The 18,765-nt window shown below is 43.5% G+C and overlaps 1 protein-coding gene across 1 annotated transcript in view; it reads left to right on the top strand.

Annotated features, from left to right (window-relative positions):
* LOC104051585 (sodium channel protein type 5 subunit alpha-like) overlaps window positions 1-18,765 on the top strand; it is a 176,790-nt gene that overhangs the window by 93,646 nt on the left and 64,379 nt on the right. The window contains exon 16 of the mRNA XM_064445100.1: window positions 9,665-10,135. Within this exon, the coding sequence (XP_064301170.1) occupies window positions 9,665-10,135 (471 nt within the window). The remainder of the gene's footprint in view (window positions 1-9,664; window positions 10,136-18,765) is intronic.

Raw genomic sequence — 18,765 nt, 5'->3', positions numbered from 1 at the left:
GCACCTCCTGCCTTGCAAATATAGGGTGGCTCTCGTTTTGGAGATGTAACTGGCAGCACTGCCCGTAAACCCTCCTGCCCCGTTTCTTTAAATATAGGCTTTTGTTCTGCTTTTGAGTCATCGGTCTTCTCCAGCAGAGGTATGTGAAAGCTGCAAGCCCAGCCGTGTGCTGTGAAGGCAGGAGATTTTATACTGTGCAAAATTACCAGTAGAAATCTCTTTCGTAGCCTTCCTCAAAGAGGCCCACCTGACTGGCAGACAGTTCTGTCACTGTCCTGCCCTCCCAGGAATCTGCGCTTGCAAAATGCAATCAGTCAGAACCTCCTTACACCCCCCAAATTCACTGAATAGGCATCCTTTTTACATTTCACTTAAGAGAAAAGTGTGATTCTGTGATGGAGCCCAAGTTAAAATATCAAGCCTGTGAAATGGCTTAGAAAACTTTTAAAGGAAATAGTGTTCCCCTCCCTATTAAAAAAAAAAAAAAAAAAAAAAAGCTAGTAAATTATTTCTTGACTCTCTGATTTAATTTTCTAGTCTCTGGGCCTACCCCTTATGGATTTTGTTTTGGTGTAATATATTCAATGCAGGGAAGTAACTCCTTACTATGGCCGTTTTCACTGGTTTTCTTTCTCTGCTATTCTGTTTCCAGGGGCGCTTTTGTCCTTTTGGTTCCCTGCGGCTTTCCTTTCCCCAGACGTTTTCTGCCATGTGTGAATGGGAATTACCTCTTCCTCCTGATCTCCAGCCCTGACTGCCCAAGGGACACAATGGCCTGTAGATGACTGAGTGCAAATCTGAGCGCAGCCGTTGGTCATGGCTGGGTGTCCCCTGCTCAGGGAGGTGTACGATCTGACTTTTAAAGGGATGACTCCAGGGATCCCACTTGGCCTTGACCCGACAGTGTCCTCCACATAAGCCCAGTCATACAGGGTTAGGGCTGGTGTGGCCTCTGGGTAAAAATTGCAGAGCTTAAACTTCCAAAATTAGGGGGTGTTATCTTGAGTCTAGTCATTGTATAATAAGTGGTAGCGCAGCTGATGAGGTGGTGTTTGCATACAAATAGTGAAAATATTCCAGGGATAATATGGGCATTTCTCACCAATCATCACTCCTTGCTGGGAGCAGCAATAGCAAAGACTCTCAAGTGTGTACCATCAGTCCAAGCCTCTTCAGTCTGTCTTGCTCTCTAGTTGTCTTGACATCCTCACCACCATGACAGCCAAATACTTCTGTTGACTAAGCATGAAGGTAATTCGCTCTTGGTTTGTAATCCATAAACTTTTTGTAGTCTTCCTACTGCTTTTGGGGTATCTTGAGCCTTTAACATCGGGAACACAGCTGTCTTGCTGGGAGAGGTTTGCAACTGGACTTGCCCTATAGCATTGTTTGGCCATCTAGACAGTGGCTTGAGAAGTCCACAGCAGCTCTGATGGAGCTCTTGCAATGCTGGTGAATTAGTGTGGTTTTGATATCTGATGAAAAACCTGTGGGAACATGTTTGCTTTTAAGCTGTATGGAAAGAATATTTCTGCCTCCACTCACCATCCCACCTTCCTCTCTCAAATCGGACTTGGAGAATAAGATTTTCAGAACAGGAAGCACTTGGTTTCCAGAGACTCGTCTTCTGATACTTCTAAGGGACTTACTTTCAAAAAACACTGATTGGCTAAACACTAAAATCAGCTAAAATAAAAAAAACCCATAACCTTAATTCAGTAGCTTTTGACCAGCTGTTGGAGTGATCCAGTTTGTGTGCACGTTTATACCCACGTAGGTGGATAGAAAATGAAAAAGTCTTGTCAACATGAGGGTTCCACCCGCTTGTGGTAAGAAGTGTCGTGCGTTGCCTCAGATCTGTATTTCGGGGTGACAAGGACGTAGGTCCCCTCGTTCTGCCTGCTTTCACAGTGCTGCAGAGGCTGGCTGGGAGAGAGGAGAGGCTAGTGGCTGGTCCTTGCGAAACAGGAGCGGGGCAAACACCAGTCTCCCTTCCCAGTTCAGCGTCCCTCTCTGAAGAGGCATTTTCACCGTGTGGTCCAGCATGTCAGACGGGTGGCAAGAACAATGTTGCTGTGGTGCCCTTTGCCTGCCCCCTGCTCTCAATAGGATGTACCTGTGCCAGGTCTGACGTACCCCAATGCTAGCGCAGCTCCAGTGAAAGCAGGGGGGGATGAATGGCAGCTTTAGATGACCTCAGAAAACTCCTATGTGACACAAAGGTGCTGTGAAGTGTAATTAACGGGCTTAATCTACCCTTCCATTACTCAAGGAGATTTACTCCTATGCAAAGTGGTGAGAATGGCACCGAGGAACCTGTCCCATTAATTATACATATGCCTTTAAACTCTGAAGTGAGGAACAGGGTGACCATTCCCCCCACCCATGCACACACCATCAAACATGGGCGAGCACAGCTGCCATCCAGCATCACTTCTCTGCCTTGTGCTGCTTAAAGACAACCGGCTGCACAAGAGACCACTGAAACTGCGAGGAAATGTAATATCAATACCCGAAGTTGAGAGCAGTCAGCAAAACTCTTAGACTTATGGTAAATACCACAAGAAGACTGATGGCACTGGGGGGGATGACATTCATCTCACCCAGTTTCTAGAGTCTACTGTGCAGACAGCTACAGCTGCACCTATTCTTCACAGTCGATGGCAAGAAAAGACATTTTTACTCCTTTTTTTCATCTCACCCAGTGCAGCCATCGATTTTAGGATGGGGCATGTTGGGACCAAGCTCCTCTGACCATATGATTGGATCTAGCCTGTTTATAAAGGGATCCCTAGATGCCTTTGACTCCCCTAAAGGGAGTGTGAATGCCAGCCATGCCCAAGGCTGCGCTTTCCAAGCACACTGTCTGCGAGTGCTGTTCTGCACAGGCCGGGGAAATGCACATGGTAGCTGCGAGGCTGGGGAAAAAACAGGCCCTGTTCTCCTCTTTCTTCAGGAAAATGGAAATCATTTGCATGAAATCACTTCTGTATTTGCATATCAGAAAATTATTCCTACCATGTTACTGCCATTTTTCTTTCCTGTGGAGAACATCCACTCTCATTACTAGCGTAAAGTAGTTTAGGGATCTTACATGGGAAATAAACCTAATTTGGGGCATTGGTTTAATAAATTTTATTTTTATATTATTAAAATTATTTATACTATTATTTATGTTTAAATAGATAAACTAGTTATTTCACAGAACAGTTTAATATGGATTTGATAAGAAAAAATTCCTGTTACAACAGACAGGTACTATAGTGGCCCACAAACCCCTCATCTGCAACTGCTAGCCTGCCTTGCAGGATCAAACACAGTCCACTTGGGAAGTTGTACGGCTGCAAGGCAGGAAATCCATCTCCCCATTTCCATGTGTTTTCCCAGCTGACCGTGGGCAAAAAACATATATTATCTCCCACCTGCACCCTGGCCACAAGGATTTCCTGACATACTGTGGTGTCGCAATCATTTCAACTTAAGAAATTAAGATATGACGAAAATGGGATTATGAGATTGACCACAGGCTAAAGAGAAACTGGACTGGGAGGATATAAGCCTCTTATCCAAGCAGAAATAGCTGAAATAATAGAAAAGGGAATACAGAAAACACTGAACATGTAAATTGCTTTTTGCAGCAGTCTTTCTTGGTAAACTTTGCCCTGGGACGAAAATTTACAAAGGGTTGGAAAATACACTTCCAAGGGAAGAAATAATCCTCCAGTAGTGGAGAGATGGACTAGATGACCTAATACTGCAGGTCTCTGGCTTCAACTTAGATCTCTCACTTCCTTGATGTAGTGAAAGCCCCTTTATGAGCAGTTTTTCTTTGCAGCTTTATGGATTTTGCTACAGTAAATGAGATAAAATAATTGATACATATTGTAATAGGCTTGCTAGAAGTCATCACGGTCTGCAAAGAGAAACCTGCATCTTTCCCATCTGTGCTAGCCAAAGAACAGTGCAGGTTCCCACCGCCATCAGAAAACAAACAGGAAGAAACAGTTTCTTCCACTGGTCAGAGAGTGTCTGAAGAGCTTCTTGCTGCTCTGTGTCTAACAGGCACTGCTGGAGAAGCGAGTCTGAATAGCTTGAGGTGTTTGGGTCTTGTTTTATCTACAGAAAAAGGATTAGATGAGTAGTTGATGATCCTGGCAGGTACCTCGCCATGCTGCTCTGCCTGGGCTTTTCTATGCAGCTGAGTGACGGCAGTGACGACGTGCTGCCACGGGGATACAATTTGATTTAACTGCTTTCTTTTTTGCATGACAGAATTCACTGATGGGATGTGTTTTCTGCTCTGGATCCTGTTATAGAAAAGCCTGCTTAGCTGGCTCCTAGGAGACTCCTCTTCCACAGGGAAGCACCCTCTGGTGATGCAGGTCCCTCAGAGGTGCCCCCAGCTGTCCTTCCTATCCACCATCTCCTGCAGTGGAGATGACGGTACACATCTGCAGTCTGAATATCTTCAGCTGTCTGAAGGGTCCTGTGGACTTACAAGCAAACAAGACCTGATGAGAGCAGCTCTTGAACTTCTCTGCTTTATGAACCTCCCACCTGAAAAGGTGATCCCATCTCTGACTCCAGCCTACTAGGATTTGTCCTGTGTGGTCTGGGCAGAGAAGAACATCTGGCCTTAATTTCTGCTCAGTGTGAAGTTCATTAAACTTCATGCACAGGAAAGGACATGGGGTTTGAAAATCGAAGTCCCTTGTGTTGTTGGCAGTGTGTGGTCAAGACAGATCCCCCTCCAGGAAAAGCCACATGGGTGAACAAATATTAGGTCCTCTGCAGTCAAGCAAGTCCAGTAGCTGAGGACTTCACTTTGGAGATGGCTTAACCTCGTCTCTGAACTTGTGCAGGTGCAACGTCATTCTTGCTCCTACCTAAATAAAATACAGAACTATTTTCAATCTGCTAAGAAATGTCCTTGGACTTTCCAGTGGGTTTCAGCCCATATTCAGTGCAGTGCGTGACCCCAGTGAGAGTGCAGGGCAGCAAATGCATTACCGAATAAATTCACAGGAGTGCAGGAGGACTGCAGGGGCTGGACACTGAATGACATGTGGAAGGTTAAATGCATAAAGATTTATACCCCTCCATTTTTGACAAATCAAGGTAAACACAAGAATGGAAGGGAGATGAGGGAGCAGTCACATGCTTTTTCTCCAAAAGTATTTTAACTTCAACAACAGAGTTTGCAGACAGATATCTTCAAAGAGGGTTTAATCAGAAGGTGTCATCTGAAATTACGCTGTCTGGTTTTGTACTGTGAGGGCCAAAGCAAAAGGAGGGGATGGACCTGAGGTGTTCAGACTGCAACCCACCATGGCAGTGTATGTGGCTCCCAGGCCCCACCAGCAGTCCCTGCCTAGGGCTCCTTGGGAAGGGGTGGTCCTTCCAGCAGCCTGCCTTCTCCCCATGGCTGGGGACCTAGGAATTAGTTCATGGCTCCATGCCTCTATATTCTTCACTTGCTGTGACCGCAAGCACTTTGTGCAATGCCAGGCTTGCTACCTGTGTGCTGCAGCTCAGCTCAGGACAGGGCTGAAGCATCCTGTGCTCTCCTCTCGCCTGGTGAAGGTTGCTTGGTTATAAAGGTTGGCCACCACTGGCCTGGAGCATGGAGTACCAGACTGACATGAAGAAGGACTTTCTGGACACCTGGCTGGGCTTGACAAGTCATGGACAATGCTCTTAGGCAAATGGTTTAGTTTTCGGTAGTCCTGCGAGGAGCAGGGAGTTGGACTCAATGACCCTTATAGATCCCTTCCAACTTGAGATATTCTATGATTCTGTGTTAGTTATTTGATCAGCATCAGTAAGTGCCCTAACTTTAATCTACCTGTGACATACTAAACCCAAGCTAGCCTAGGCTTCAATAGGCACCACCAGCAATGGTTCAGCTCTTCAGCATCTTCTGGGATGCCAGACTGTCTCCATCATCTATGGACATCCTAGGAAAACTCCTCCAACTTAAACACTTCAGGGAGACACCTGACATTAAGCTGGATTGGTCTGATCCTTTGTGCTTTATAATGGCATAACCAGAGTCACTAGGTCTGGAAAGGCATTAAAAGTGAGAAAGCCTATGAAGGCGTGGTGTATTGTCACTAGGGTAAAAACATCGTTATGCTAAAGGAGTTGGGGTTTCTTTGAGTGCATCTGTCACCTGATTCCTAACCTTAAAGACCAAAAAAATTACCTGCTTTCAGAGACTGGCTGCTTGGTGTCACTGGGAAGCAGATTTCTTTTTAAGGGGATCCATACGATGTACAAATATGCCATTGCTTTTGAAATCTGAATTAGTCTTTAGTTTGCTTTTACTTAAACTGAAAGCACTGCGTTAGCAGCCAGGAGGACTGGATATTATTAGTAACCTTTTACAGGAAATGTGGTGTGTCATGGGTTGAGCATATATTTTTGTGGAAAATGCAGTGTGCAGTGAAATGGGGGGAATAAGTAAACATAAAGTGCTTATACAGCAGTTCACTCTATTTGAACACCCAGCAATACACCTCTGAGGTTACCTGCTCATAAAGGAAGGAGGGAATTATATTTGAGATTTATTTTTGGCTAAAAGCATGAAGTGCAAATAGCTCTTTGTGCAAAATGTCAGCTGCATTTCTGGGAAGCAAACAACATTGCCTTAATAATCCATGGTAAATAACAACACTAAGAATGTTACCACCTATTGTACATAACTGCAGGTGTATCTGGATAAACTTATGGAACTGTAGTTTGACATATAAAATAAATACAGAAAAGTAAAACAAGGCTTTTCAAACAAGTTATTCTGTGAAGAGCAGAATTAATGAAGTATAAGATGAAATTCAGCTTCAGATAACAAAATCTGGGTGCCTACATGGAGGTATTCATGTATGGAGAACACATCTCAGCTACCACTACAGGCTGACAGGGATCTAGGGCTTGACTCAGTTTTGTCTAATGCCACTGGGGGTGCTGTCAGGTATCCATCCTGGCATGCAGCGAGGCACAGGTCTCCCATAATAGTGTGCCGTGTCAGCCAGTTGCCTCAGGATAGTTTGGGCACGCTAAGGTCTGTTGGCACTAGATGACTACATATTGGCAGCTGCATGCAGCCCTAATGTGGTCACCTGTATTTGGTCAGGCTCCTTTGTCTACACGATGAACCTCTTTTGATTGAAATTGGGCTTAGATGCCCCATTAGACACTCGAGCTTTGGTGTCTGAGTCTGGAGGCAGCTGCCATCCTTGAAGTGTTATTCAGTTCCCTAAATGCCACCAATCTGGTGCCTGCTGTGACACCCCATCATGTCCTTGTTAGATGAAACCTGCAGCTTTAGGAGGACACAAATTTCCTGTAGGTCTTGTGCAGATGTCTCCGATAACCTCAAACAACTGTAGACACCTCTGTTAAGGAAACTGAATTAAACCTATAAAGCCCAGAAGATTTTTATTCTGGATTTCTTTATCCACTCCCTCCTCCAGCTCCTTCCCATGTCCATAGGTTGCCAATGGGAAGGAGACATGTGCTGCAGCTTGTTCCAAGCTTTGTCTGCACTGGTGGCCCGGGCAATGTCTCTTCTTTACCCACATGCTTATTTTCAAGATGCTTGTAGCAATGTGGTTATCTCTGAGACCTCATCCCTCTATCAGATTTGTTTGAAAATGGCTAAAGTGATTCTGCCGGTGACTCTTTTGCTGATGGACTCCCACCTGCTTGGCAGTATATCCAATACTCTGGTTTTCAACTACCTATCAGACAACATCGCTTGCAATACCTCTGAGTGGGCTATGTAATGGAAGATCGATTCATACGAGACCGCCACTGTGATTAAGAGGAGACCCACATGAGCTGTCAGTGACACCCCAGTGAGATGGACCAGCTAAGAAACAATTAGCTTTAATCTCACTTTACTTTAGAGCAGGGTATTGCTCAGTGCAGCAATAGTTTATTCAGCAGTTCATAACGGACACGGACATCTGCTGCGCTACCAACTGCTTTCATTTATAATCATGGTGATTGCAGAGAGTACTTTACAAAACGGGACTGACGGGACACTTCAAATACAGTGTCACCAGAGTGATTAAGACCAGGCTACTTTTCAAAATTCCGGCTCATATATTCTGAATATTTAAAATAAGGGGAACGGGGTGAGGGGTTTATAGCAAAATCTATTTGGTAAGGCCCAGTACTGTTTACACCGTTTATTTTGGTCCAGTAGAGTTTATCCATTTAAAATGCTATCAGAAAGACAGAAGCTAGGGGACTTACAAGTATTTCTCGTAGCATTAAGAGACCACTGAGAAAATATCTTCATTATGTCCATTTTATTGTTAAAATGTCAGGAGTGCTGCAGCACTGATGTCTCCCTTGCAGTGCCACAGAGCTGGCGCCCACCCACCTTGTACAGGCAGCAGATGAGTTGATACCAGGCAATTTGGTCCTAGCTTATTTTGGGTAAATATTGGTTTGAGTCACCTTTGCTCCATTCTCATCATCCCAGGCGCCTATCTCCAGTACGAGCTTCTTGCCCTTGTCAATCTGGCACAAAAGCTGTAATTCATTCCTTCTCAGACCACAAGCAGGTGTAACTTCCCATACAGAGCAGCTGGTGATCAGCCTGCAAGAGGTATTACTGGGAATACCCTTCTAGAAGAAACCGGTTTTATTTATTGGATATAATTGTATATTCTGGGAAAAAAAAATTTAAAACCAGCTAGAAGGTAAAATGAGGTTTAAATCACCAAATATGACACCCAAATGTGTAGTTGTGTCTAATCTTGCAGGGCACTACGAGCAAAGGTAGACAGTTCTGAAGTTGCAGAAACAAGAGGAAGCCAACTTATGGTCTCCAGTTCAGTTTGGATCTTCTCACACATCTGTGAAAATCTTCTAATAGTTTTTTCCTTACTAGTAGCAGCATTTCCAGGCCAAACCTGCTTTGGGGGTGAGCCCTGCTCCAATTTAGCCACATTAATCCTGAGTGTGATGGCTTGTTTTTGCCTGGAGGGCAAACATTTTGAAACTATGAGACCTTTTAGGTGTTTATTCACAGTCGTAATAGTTTTTCTCCATGGCCCAGAGGATATTTAAATCAAGACTATTGGTGAAAACACATACAAATGTTTAGAAATGTTTCCAGATATACTATTTGGTTTAAGTGCCATGCATATGAATATCCTTATATGCTATGAAATAAAAATAACATTATTCACACAGTAAAAACAAAAAAGATCCTGAAAACGTTCTTCTTATAGTTTTTTCTACATGTAAGCAGTACCTTTCTGGATGTCAATAAGTGTTGCAATTAGTGATTTTCTCCAAGACGGAATACTGGCAATTACAGGAAATTCGTTATACCACCACTTATAAGAATATTTACACTATGTAGCTTCCAATTAAAATTTTATCCCATATTCTGTTTCTAGGCTTTGCCTTTCCTTTTTTGTGTTTTGGGGTGTTGGAGAGGGAAAGGAATGTCAGAATGTGTTATTGTCCATGCTAAATTTCTGCACCTGAAATCAGAGTGTTTGGAAATATCTGCACGCCTTCTTTTCCTACTGAAATCACCTACATAGTTCCATGAAGACTGGTGATGTTCCAGTGGCACAGAGTAGATGAGACTCAGACCCTCCAAAATTAATCACTGATTTCCTTTTAACTTTACTGGTTTCAGGTGCTCAACCTGTTCCTTGCCTTGCTGCTAAGCTCTTTCAGTGCCGACAACCTCTCGGCACCAGATGAGGACGGGGAGATGAACAACTTGCAGCTTGCTTTCGCTCGGATCAACAGGGGTCTTCAGTACGTGAAACACACGACGTGGCATTTTTGCTGCAATGTCCTCCGGCACCCCAAGACAACGGCTGAAAAGAAGGCAATGATGAAGCTTGCTGCCCAGAACACAGGTGCCCTGAACAATTGTGTGAACAGTCATACAACGGCCGAGTTCGGCAAAGACATGGAGAATCACAAAGAGAACCATACAGAGGATGGGATGAATAAAATTGGGGAGAAACACCTAGGAATTACAGACAACGATGATTTTATGACCAATCCTGACCTGTCCATTTGTGTTCCTATTGCTGTGGGAGAGTCGGATATTGAGGAGGAAGATGAGGAGCAGAGCACCTTTACGGAAATGGACCAGGTAGGCAACTAAAATATTTACTGGTTGCAGCTTATTAAGCTGGTCTTTGTTCCCACCCTTGCTCTGGATCCATGGCTTATGATGCAAAACTCCTATGGCCTAATCCTGCCTTTGATATGTTGTTAACTTCAGAAGAAGTTACGCGTGCATATCTAAGAGCAAAATTCAGTCTCCAACAAGAGGCATTCCCTTTGTATTCTTGTGCTTGTCTAGATTAATTTTTCTAACCAGAGCAGTTAAACCCTTTCTCACACAGGAGCCTGTTTTGTTTTTTTTTTTAATTTCAGCTGAATCATGGGAATGTTACAGAACAAATCTTAGGTCCTCTGAGTACAGCAGGGGGTTTTCTCAGTGTGCAAAAGAGGGCAATGGCTCTGTTTGATTTGTGCAGCAAGAATCGAGGGCCACGTAGTTCTCTTAGAAATACAACGAGGCAGAGGCTGATATGACAGGGCACCAGAGGAAGAGAGGAGATATGTGACTGTATATATTCAGACAGGAAAAATAGTTATTTGCCTGTTCTTTGGGGTGACATTGCAGATTTTCATATTCCCCAGAGAACTCAGTAATAAAGGCTGAAAAATTCTGTGTGTTTTGAAGTGTTGGTGTAAAAGAGAGAAGAAAAATCTTCATGGGAACACTTTTCTTTCTCTCCTCCCCCTCTCCCCTTTCTACCAGCTTTATCTCTTGGCTCCACACACCATATCTAGTTAAAGTTTTCCAGACCCTCCAGCCTTGATCCAACATCCTCTGACGCCGGCTGAGACCCGCGGAGTTCAGCAGGCACTGGATCAGAGCTCCCATTTCAGATCCAGCTGTCAGGAGGGATCCCCGATCTCTCAGTTGGGGGGAAGAAAGTTTTGAAGCAAAACTGTCCTTAGAGACGGGCTGTCCTAAAAAAGCCCCAAGGAAGGACTCTGTGTCAGGAGGTGGGCACAAGCTGGCTGCTAAATGTTAATTTCTCTGGCTTCACTGAGGAAATCTTTACAGTGTTAGTGCATCCACTCACCAGCAGGTCTTACACATTGACCATCCCCTTGGGGAGCTGAAAGGCAAGGGGTCAGAAAACTTTGTCACCAAGTCCCACTGTCCAAATAAACACCTAGGTAGCAAAAAAGAAGTCTGAAATTTTTGGTAAATGCTTTTAAGGACATTTTGTATCATTTTTAAGGAATACTTTTATTGAAATGACCTGTGGATCGGTGTGGGTAACATGGAAAATATCTACTTTTATTCTTTGAAGTCCTTTTCTATTCCCAGCATTGTATTAGTTAAACCTACAAGCAGAGTACGCTTGAAAAATGAAGTATTAATACAGTAGATGGGTTTCTTGATATTAGCCAATCTGCAAACACTGACTAGTATAAATATGTTTAATAGTATATAAATGTGTTTAGTGCGGGAGTTTTCCTTCACAGTGCAAAGCAAAAGTTTGTTGAAACTCAGCACTTAAGTGTCCATGAGGTCTGGAAACGTGTGTCTGTGCGTGTGTGTGTGTCTGTGTGTGTGCGTGTGTGTGCACGCGTATGTGTGTGCCACACGTGTGTATCTTGCATCACTGTATTCCACCTTCCTCAAGATAAATATCAATGTTCAGAATTGCAAGATAACTGCAGCATAGATCAGTTTGCCTGCCATATGAGGATAGGCTGGGAGAGCTGGGTTTGTTCAGCCTTGAGAAAAGGAGGCTCAGAGGGGATCTCATCACCGTGTACCAGTACTTAAGGGGAAGCTACAAAGAAGATGGAGACTCCCATTTTACACGGAGTCCCATGGAGAGGACAAGGGGGGATGGACACAAGTTGCTCTTGGGGAGATTCCGATTGGACATGAGAGGGAAATTTTTCACAGTGAGGACAGTCACCATTGGAATAATCTCCCCAGGGAAGTGGTTGCCTCGGCCACGTTGGACACCTTTAAGAGTCACCTGGACAGGGCGCTGGGCCATCTTGTTTAGACTCTGCTCTTCCTAGAAAGGTCGGACTAGATGATCCCTGAGGTCCCTTCCAGCCTGGGATTCTGGGATTCTGTGATCATGGTGGGTCTGGGATTTTTACATCTTACAGGACCTTAAAAGTATAGATGTGGGTTTCTGTTTAGCTGCACAACGTGCCCATGTAGGTGCCTGTGTCTATAATAGTGGACGGAACAGGTAGCCATTCATTTCATGCTGAACAGCAAGTAAATTTGGAATTAGACTTTTAGTGAGATCTGTTAGAGGCAAGAGGGAGAGAACTGCTGTAGAAATATAGACATTTTAGTGAAATGGAACATTATGAATAAAAGTTGATTTGAAAATATTAAGAAAAATTCTTCAAATTGTTTCAATAATGCTAAAACTTTGTACTATAAACATTGAGGAATCAGAGTGAAACAAAATAGGAGGAAACAAAACCCAGTAGGAGAAGCAAACCAAAATACTGTTTTCACACTGTATCTTTTAATACAATTTGCAATAAACATTAGAGTAGCATTGTCATGTTACCACAACATATTTGAAATGCAGTGAAATAATAGAGCTCACTGCTAGCCTGTGCATTAAATAGAAGGCATGGACTTGAGAAATGTATTAATTAGCTTTGTCACTAGCGTTTTCCAAGCTTTGACAAACAGCTGCTGCAGGTCTCTGTTGTTCCCCTGCACATAGCCTTGACCAATGGTTTTCAGCCTTCATCTACAGGCCTGAGGGGTCTACTGCTGAAGAGGTCCAAACCAGAAATCAGTTTATATATCCAGTAAACAACTTTATCAAATTTCTAGAGAGGAAAATGTGTGCACGTGAGGGGTTTCCAACTCAAAGTTTCAAAATACATTGGCATAATAAATAAATAAAAATAGGAAGAAGCTCAACAGCAGAAATTCTAATTGTGTAATGAGCTTTGCGTTTGCTTTCCTGTAAAATGCTAATAAATTTGTGCAGCTGTAAGTGTCTCCATAAGGAGCAGAGCTGTGAGAAAGCAGATCCCAAATGATTCAAAGATCTGCCATTTTTAACGGTGCCCATCCCAAAGACGTATGATCTCTGGGCCCACAAAAAAGTGTCTTGGTTAACACGTAGGTTACTGCAGAAGATACTGTTGCACCTGGACATCGGAATGAAATCCCAGTTCCCTGGAGTTGTCAGCGTTACAGCTTGCTAACCTTCGTATCAAGGGCAGCCCTGTGGAACCCTGGGGAATAAACTTCCCCACTCAGTCCCAGAAGCTTTACATCTGCGAGCCCCAGCTCCATGGGGGTCCTTACCTCCTCCCCTCCACAATGGCCACGATAACCGCGGCAGAGCTCGCAACAGAAGAACAGCATGAACAAGAGCAAAATTTACATGATTGCATTGAAAGGGCACAATTATGGTGAAGTATCTTTTTGTGTGGAGGGCATCATACAGAAATGAAACAAGAACTACCAAGGGTACACTAAACATTCAAATCTATTCTAACTTTCCCCTAATTATAATCCATATTTTTACATATTTAAATATTTTAGCATGTACAAAGAGAATGTGTACGTATATTTACTTCTCAGGAGAAGACAACGTACCCTGCTTCATTTTAAAGTTGTTGCTGACCTGGATTTAGCAGCCCTTTGGCAACATTGCCAGGACCTTCCTTTCTCCTCATGCATGTAGATTTTGGTGCAATAGCATGGGAGAAGAGGCAAAAAGAGATGCATAAACAAGGAGAATATGTATGCATGCCTCTCAAGTGCATGGCTAGGTAACTCTACACAATCGTTACATATTCTTTACACTTTGTCAGATGAAGATCCCGGACCATATTCTATTCACTCTGTGTTCATGCCATCCAGACCCATCCGTCATTACAGAGAGGCTAAAGGGAGGCTGGTCTTCAAGCAGAACCACAGACTTGTTGATCCCAATGGGGTATTTTAGGGTGATGATCAGCTCAGCTTACAGCTCCTGTACCAACGCTGGGCTCTTCCCGGAAAGTCACAAAACTAAAGTAAGCCATTGTGGCTATGGGAAATGGCCCCACAGCATTACACGCAGCAGTTTGAAATTTCAGATGACAAGAAATCCTTCTGTGACTGCACATTTTCGTCTGAGTAATAGAAATGTCTAAGTTTAAACTTCAGCTGCCATTTCTATTATCAAAGCTTACACTGGCAGCAGCCGTCTTCCCGAAAGCTACCAGTTTGTGGAACTGTCATTGAGAAGGTTTTGAAGGAGCAAGAACCACCTGATACCTTCTAAATCTCCTTTCTTTACTGAGATGCAAGTGAGATACTCTGCCGACTGGCAAAGCCAGGAGACATGTGCCTGTAGCCGACGTATATGGTGAAAGGATCAGAAAGAATCTGAACAATAAAAGTCAGCACAGGTGCAAAAAGTTGGCAGCAGAGGAGAGGGCTGAGAAAGGTCCGCCTTGAACTTAATTAATTAATCTTTATTATGTGATACGTGTGTTGATGCCAGTCACTGCCACATTTTAACTGAGGGCTTTACCTGAACCCCTTCCTGGCTCTGCTCATAGTGCTGGAGAAGTCTCTGTTAGTCCACAAGATTTCTTCAGGATTTGATGAGAAGTTTAGCCTTATAACGAGAACAAGAATAATCACAACATGAATGTTATCCATCCAGTCATTCTTTAGACATGGTGTCCAAATAACCTTCTATTACATTAAAACTACCTTCCATTTTTCCTCTGTCTTTGAGATGTGTAACCCAAATATGGGTTGTCCTAGCAGGAAAGCAGCTCCCAAAAGCTCAGCAGCAACCGCAGCAACATGCTGGTTGCATCTTCTTAAGGATCTTTTGGGTTCTCATTTTGGCTTCCTAAATTACTAAAATGTGGAAATTGTTTATTTGAAACTCCATAGACTGTCTTGTAATTGCTTATAAAGACCACCTCTTCATACCTGACACCAACTTTCAGTCTCTTGAAGGAGTAAGATCCAGATTATGGGGCAGTAAGGTGATGGAACAATCCAGCATGCACAGTCCAGTCCACCTGACACAGATGATCCTACCAGGACTTACCTGCAATTTAACTACACTGAAAGTTTCCTAAATCAGAGGGGTTCGTACCATTTAGATTAGTCATGTAAGGCAAAGTTTAATTCTTCAAAATTCCTACTTTAGTATCTCTTAACCTTCAAGGTGCCCACTGCTGTAGCCCAGGAAGGTGCGTGCCTTTTCCAGTGACATCACTTTGTCGTTCAGAGGAATCCTGAGATAGACTAAAAGGAGGTTCCAGATGAGTAACGCTGGGTGTCCTGAATCAGTCCCCAAAGTACAGTGCCCGGCACTTATTCCATTGAACTCTGTGTTGTTTCTATTACTCCAAGCATCAACAACATCCAAGTCATTCTGCACGGTATCTGGATCCTTTTGTGCATTGATGAGTTCCTACAGTCAGCAAAATTCATTAGTACAACCTCAGAAAATGGCTTTACCCTTTCCTTGTTTTTTGAGTCAGCCCAATGAGGCTGCTATTGCTTTCTCCTCCTTCTAAAATTTAATTACTTCATGGCCTGCCTTACTCAAACTACTGCCCTCGACTTGATCTCTATAGCATGACACTGAAAGGAAAATCCATGCTGCAGTGGCTAGTGGCTCTTGGCCACACCTCACATTCGCCCCCTCTGCAGTGACAGAGCCAGGCACGGATGCTGCTTTCCGCAGAGATAAGACCTTTGTATTTTCACATGCAGCGTAGTGCCGAGGCAGCAGCACTTGCCTGCTTGTCTTCAGAAAATGCCATTATTGATTTGTTCCAAGGGAGTGCCTAATTGGGTCATATGGAAAGTGCTGGCTGCCTGCTGCCAGGACGGAGCGCTTTGCAGCTTCTTACCCCTTCCTCGACACCAGGCACGCACGCTGCAGGAGTGCTGCCTTTCCGTGCACGGCGGCCGCATCCCAGCTCCCACCATGGCTGATTTGTGCCATCCTGGGACTGCAAAGCAGGCGGAGGTCTGGCCCGTCCTCTTGCCCAAGGCTTACTTCTGGCTGTGGAAATCCTTAAATAGCAGAGAGTTGTTGCTGTGCCTGCTAGGGCTCACCTTCCCATGACCTGGCAGGGAATATTGCCTGCGGGAAGGGGGCAGTGTCTTTGATTGCCTCTCAGGGCTGCCCAGTTTCCCACCTGCACAGCTGCACTCTCTAGACCCCTCCAAGGCAGAGCAGCACCTCTGCTGTGATTGTCAGGGGGTTTGGGTCTGCACAGAAGACCCAAGTCAATAACATTGTCTGGATTTTGCACACAGGGTGAGTATTTATCACCCTGCTTTCTCAATCATATTCAGATTTTTTTCTCAGTTGGCAGTTCTCCCCTCGTGTATACCCTTGCCTGGGCTCCACCAAACACATCTGCCAGGAAAACCAGTTTTCCAGATGTTAGACGAGTAATTGCCTCTGTACATGTCAGTGACAGAGCTGGCTGCCACTACAGGCACTACGGAAATTGTACAGTTTCTATATTGCTCTGAAATGGATGAAAGCCCCAAGCTTTTATTCTCTTCGTCCCCTTATTTATTTCAGAATTACTGACTCATTTTATTTCATTTGACAAGGTGAAACTATTTCTGATAGCTCTGTTTTGCATGTTTCTACCAGTAAGAGATTCATAATGTTGAGATCAGAGAGGACCATTAGGATCATCATGCTTTTGCTTTCTCATAGCACTGACTCAAAGACTTCAACCGATAATTTCTGCACAGAGCCTGGGAGTTTATTTTAACTATGATACATCATTTGTAAGGCAGAGAAAAGAATGAAATGTCTCAGGTAACAGAGAGTTCATCACCTGCATCTGGACCCACATCTGTTTCCTTTGTATACAGTGGAAATTTTACCGTACAATTTCTGTGCATTACAGACCTGCTCCGAAACCTGAATTGATTCTTAAAAGTCAATAGAATTATTCCAGGTTGACATAAGTGTAGCTGGAATTATTGCAAATTGCCATAAAAATGCCAGTGCATAAAGATTTTGATATAAAATTGTTTGTGACAATGTGTTATGCTCCTAATAATTCTAACATCTATAAATCAGAGATACCATGAAGTCATGTGTTTATTTGACAGGGTACATTAATTTCAGCCTTTTACTGCAGGAAATATACTTTATTGTCAGCAACCATAATGCCCTTTCAGACAGTATTTATATTCCATCTGGTTTCAGTTTCAGTCTGTGGGATATGTTCTCTTTTAGTGCAACAGGATAAAATATCTTTGAAGTCAGTTGATGACTCCCCAGTTCTTACTGGCGGGAGAGTGAGCCCACATGTATACATGTGTGCAGCACGCAATAAATCTTACCGCATTCCCCTTGTCAGCTTTATTTGGGCAAATATTTTTCTGAACATTATATCAGATAGCATGGCTTTTTCATTATTACTACATACATAGTTTGCCCAGATTTCTCCCTTCTGTATGTTTTGCATTTCTTGAAAACTGCATGGATTTGCTAATCATTTTTAGCAATACAATAGAATCTTTCTGTATTTACTGTCTTCAGAAGAGTAGCACCAAGGCCATTAGAGAAAGAAAAAGGACTGTAAATCACGGCAGATTTAAAGCACCTAAGTCTGTGTCTTTGCTTTTACATCTGGGCAGACATTGGTGTTTATTTTATTTCAGAACGATGGGGCAGAAGGAGAAGACTCCATGTCAGATCTCTGCTGACGTGATTAGAGCAGTCACACTGCGAACAAAGGTTTTAGGGTGCTTATTCAGTGCACGGTGGCAGGGAAATATATTTGTCTACAGCATAATGCCTAAGGTGCAGGAAACACAGGGAGCTAATGGAGGAGAGAAAGAGGGGGGAGAGAAAAAAAAAAAAAAAGCATCCTGGCATTGAAAGAAGCGATATCAGGCGTAGCGGACTTGACAACATGCATTTGGACAAGTGCCCAGACCGTGGACTACACGTCAGTCACAGCCTACTGGGTGCCATTTCCCAGTATCCATATCCCTCCCTAGAGCAAAATGCTGCCCAGAAATGAGCATTTCTCGTCGTTCCCCCCTTTGGTAAAGAAAATGCCGACATTTAACATTTTGGACAAAATGAACAGCAGCCAGATCCCCAACAGCTCCTGTGCCAAGGGAGACAGTGCGTGCGTGCATGCGTCGGGGGGTTGAGGTTGCTCCCATTAGTTATGCTCCAAAATAACAAAATTTAAAATAATGGTTATTTTGTTGCTATTGCCTGTAAGAATATGATACTTCCTTACCAATCAAAATATTAACACCTTATTTGGGTGAAAGATTCCGGGTTATTTCAGGCACTGTCACTTACTGCACTTTGAGGCAAACTTCCAAAACTTAAACTTCCATCAGAGGAGCCCATTAGTTTGAGTTCGTCATATTATGCTGCGGAGAGATCCCAATTACCAAAAGAAACATAAAGTAGGTTGTGATTAAACTTCAAAATGCAATTTAGCAGAAGGTATTAGCTTGAACTCTGAACAATGAACACTTATGAAATGCTTTCACTGCCTATTTAAGCCTATTGAATTGATAACAGGCTAAATTAACTTTGGCAGTCCATCTTTTTGCCAAGCTCTCCCACTTAGACTAATTTTAAGAGTCAACCCTTGGAATAATGAATCTATGTTTTATTATGGGCAGTGTGTTGCCCAGTGTGGGGAAAGATCTGAGGCCGGCAAGGCAGA

The sequence above is a fragment of the Phalacrocorax carbo genome, chromosome 2 (genome assembly GCF_963921805.1).
Source record: "Phalacrocorax carbo chromosome 2, bPhaCar2.1, whole genome shotgun sequence".
Classification (NCBI taxonomy): Eukaryota; Metazoa; Chordata; class Aves; order Suliformes; family Phalacrocoracidae; genus Phalacrocorax; species Phalacrocorax carbo.
The sequence above is the reverse complement of the archived record's forward strand: the minus strand, read 5'-3'. Positions and strand labels throughout refer to the sequence as shown.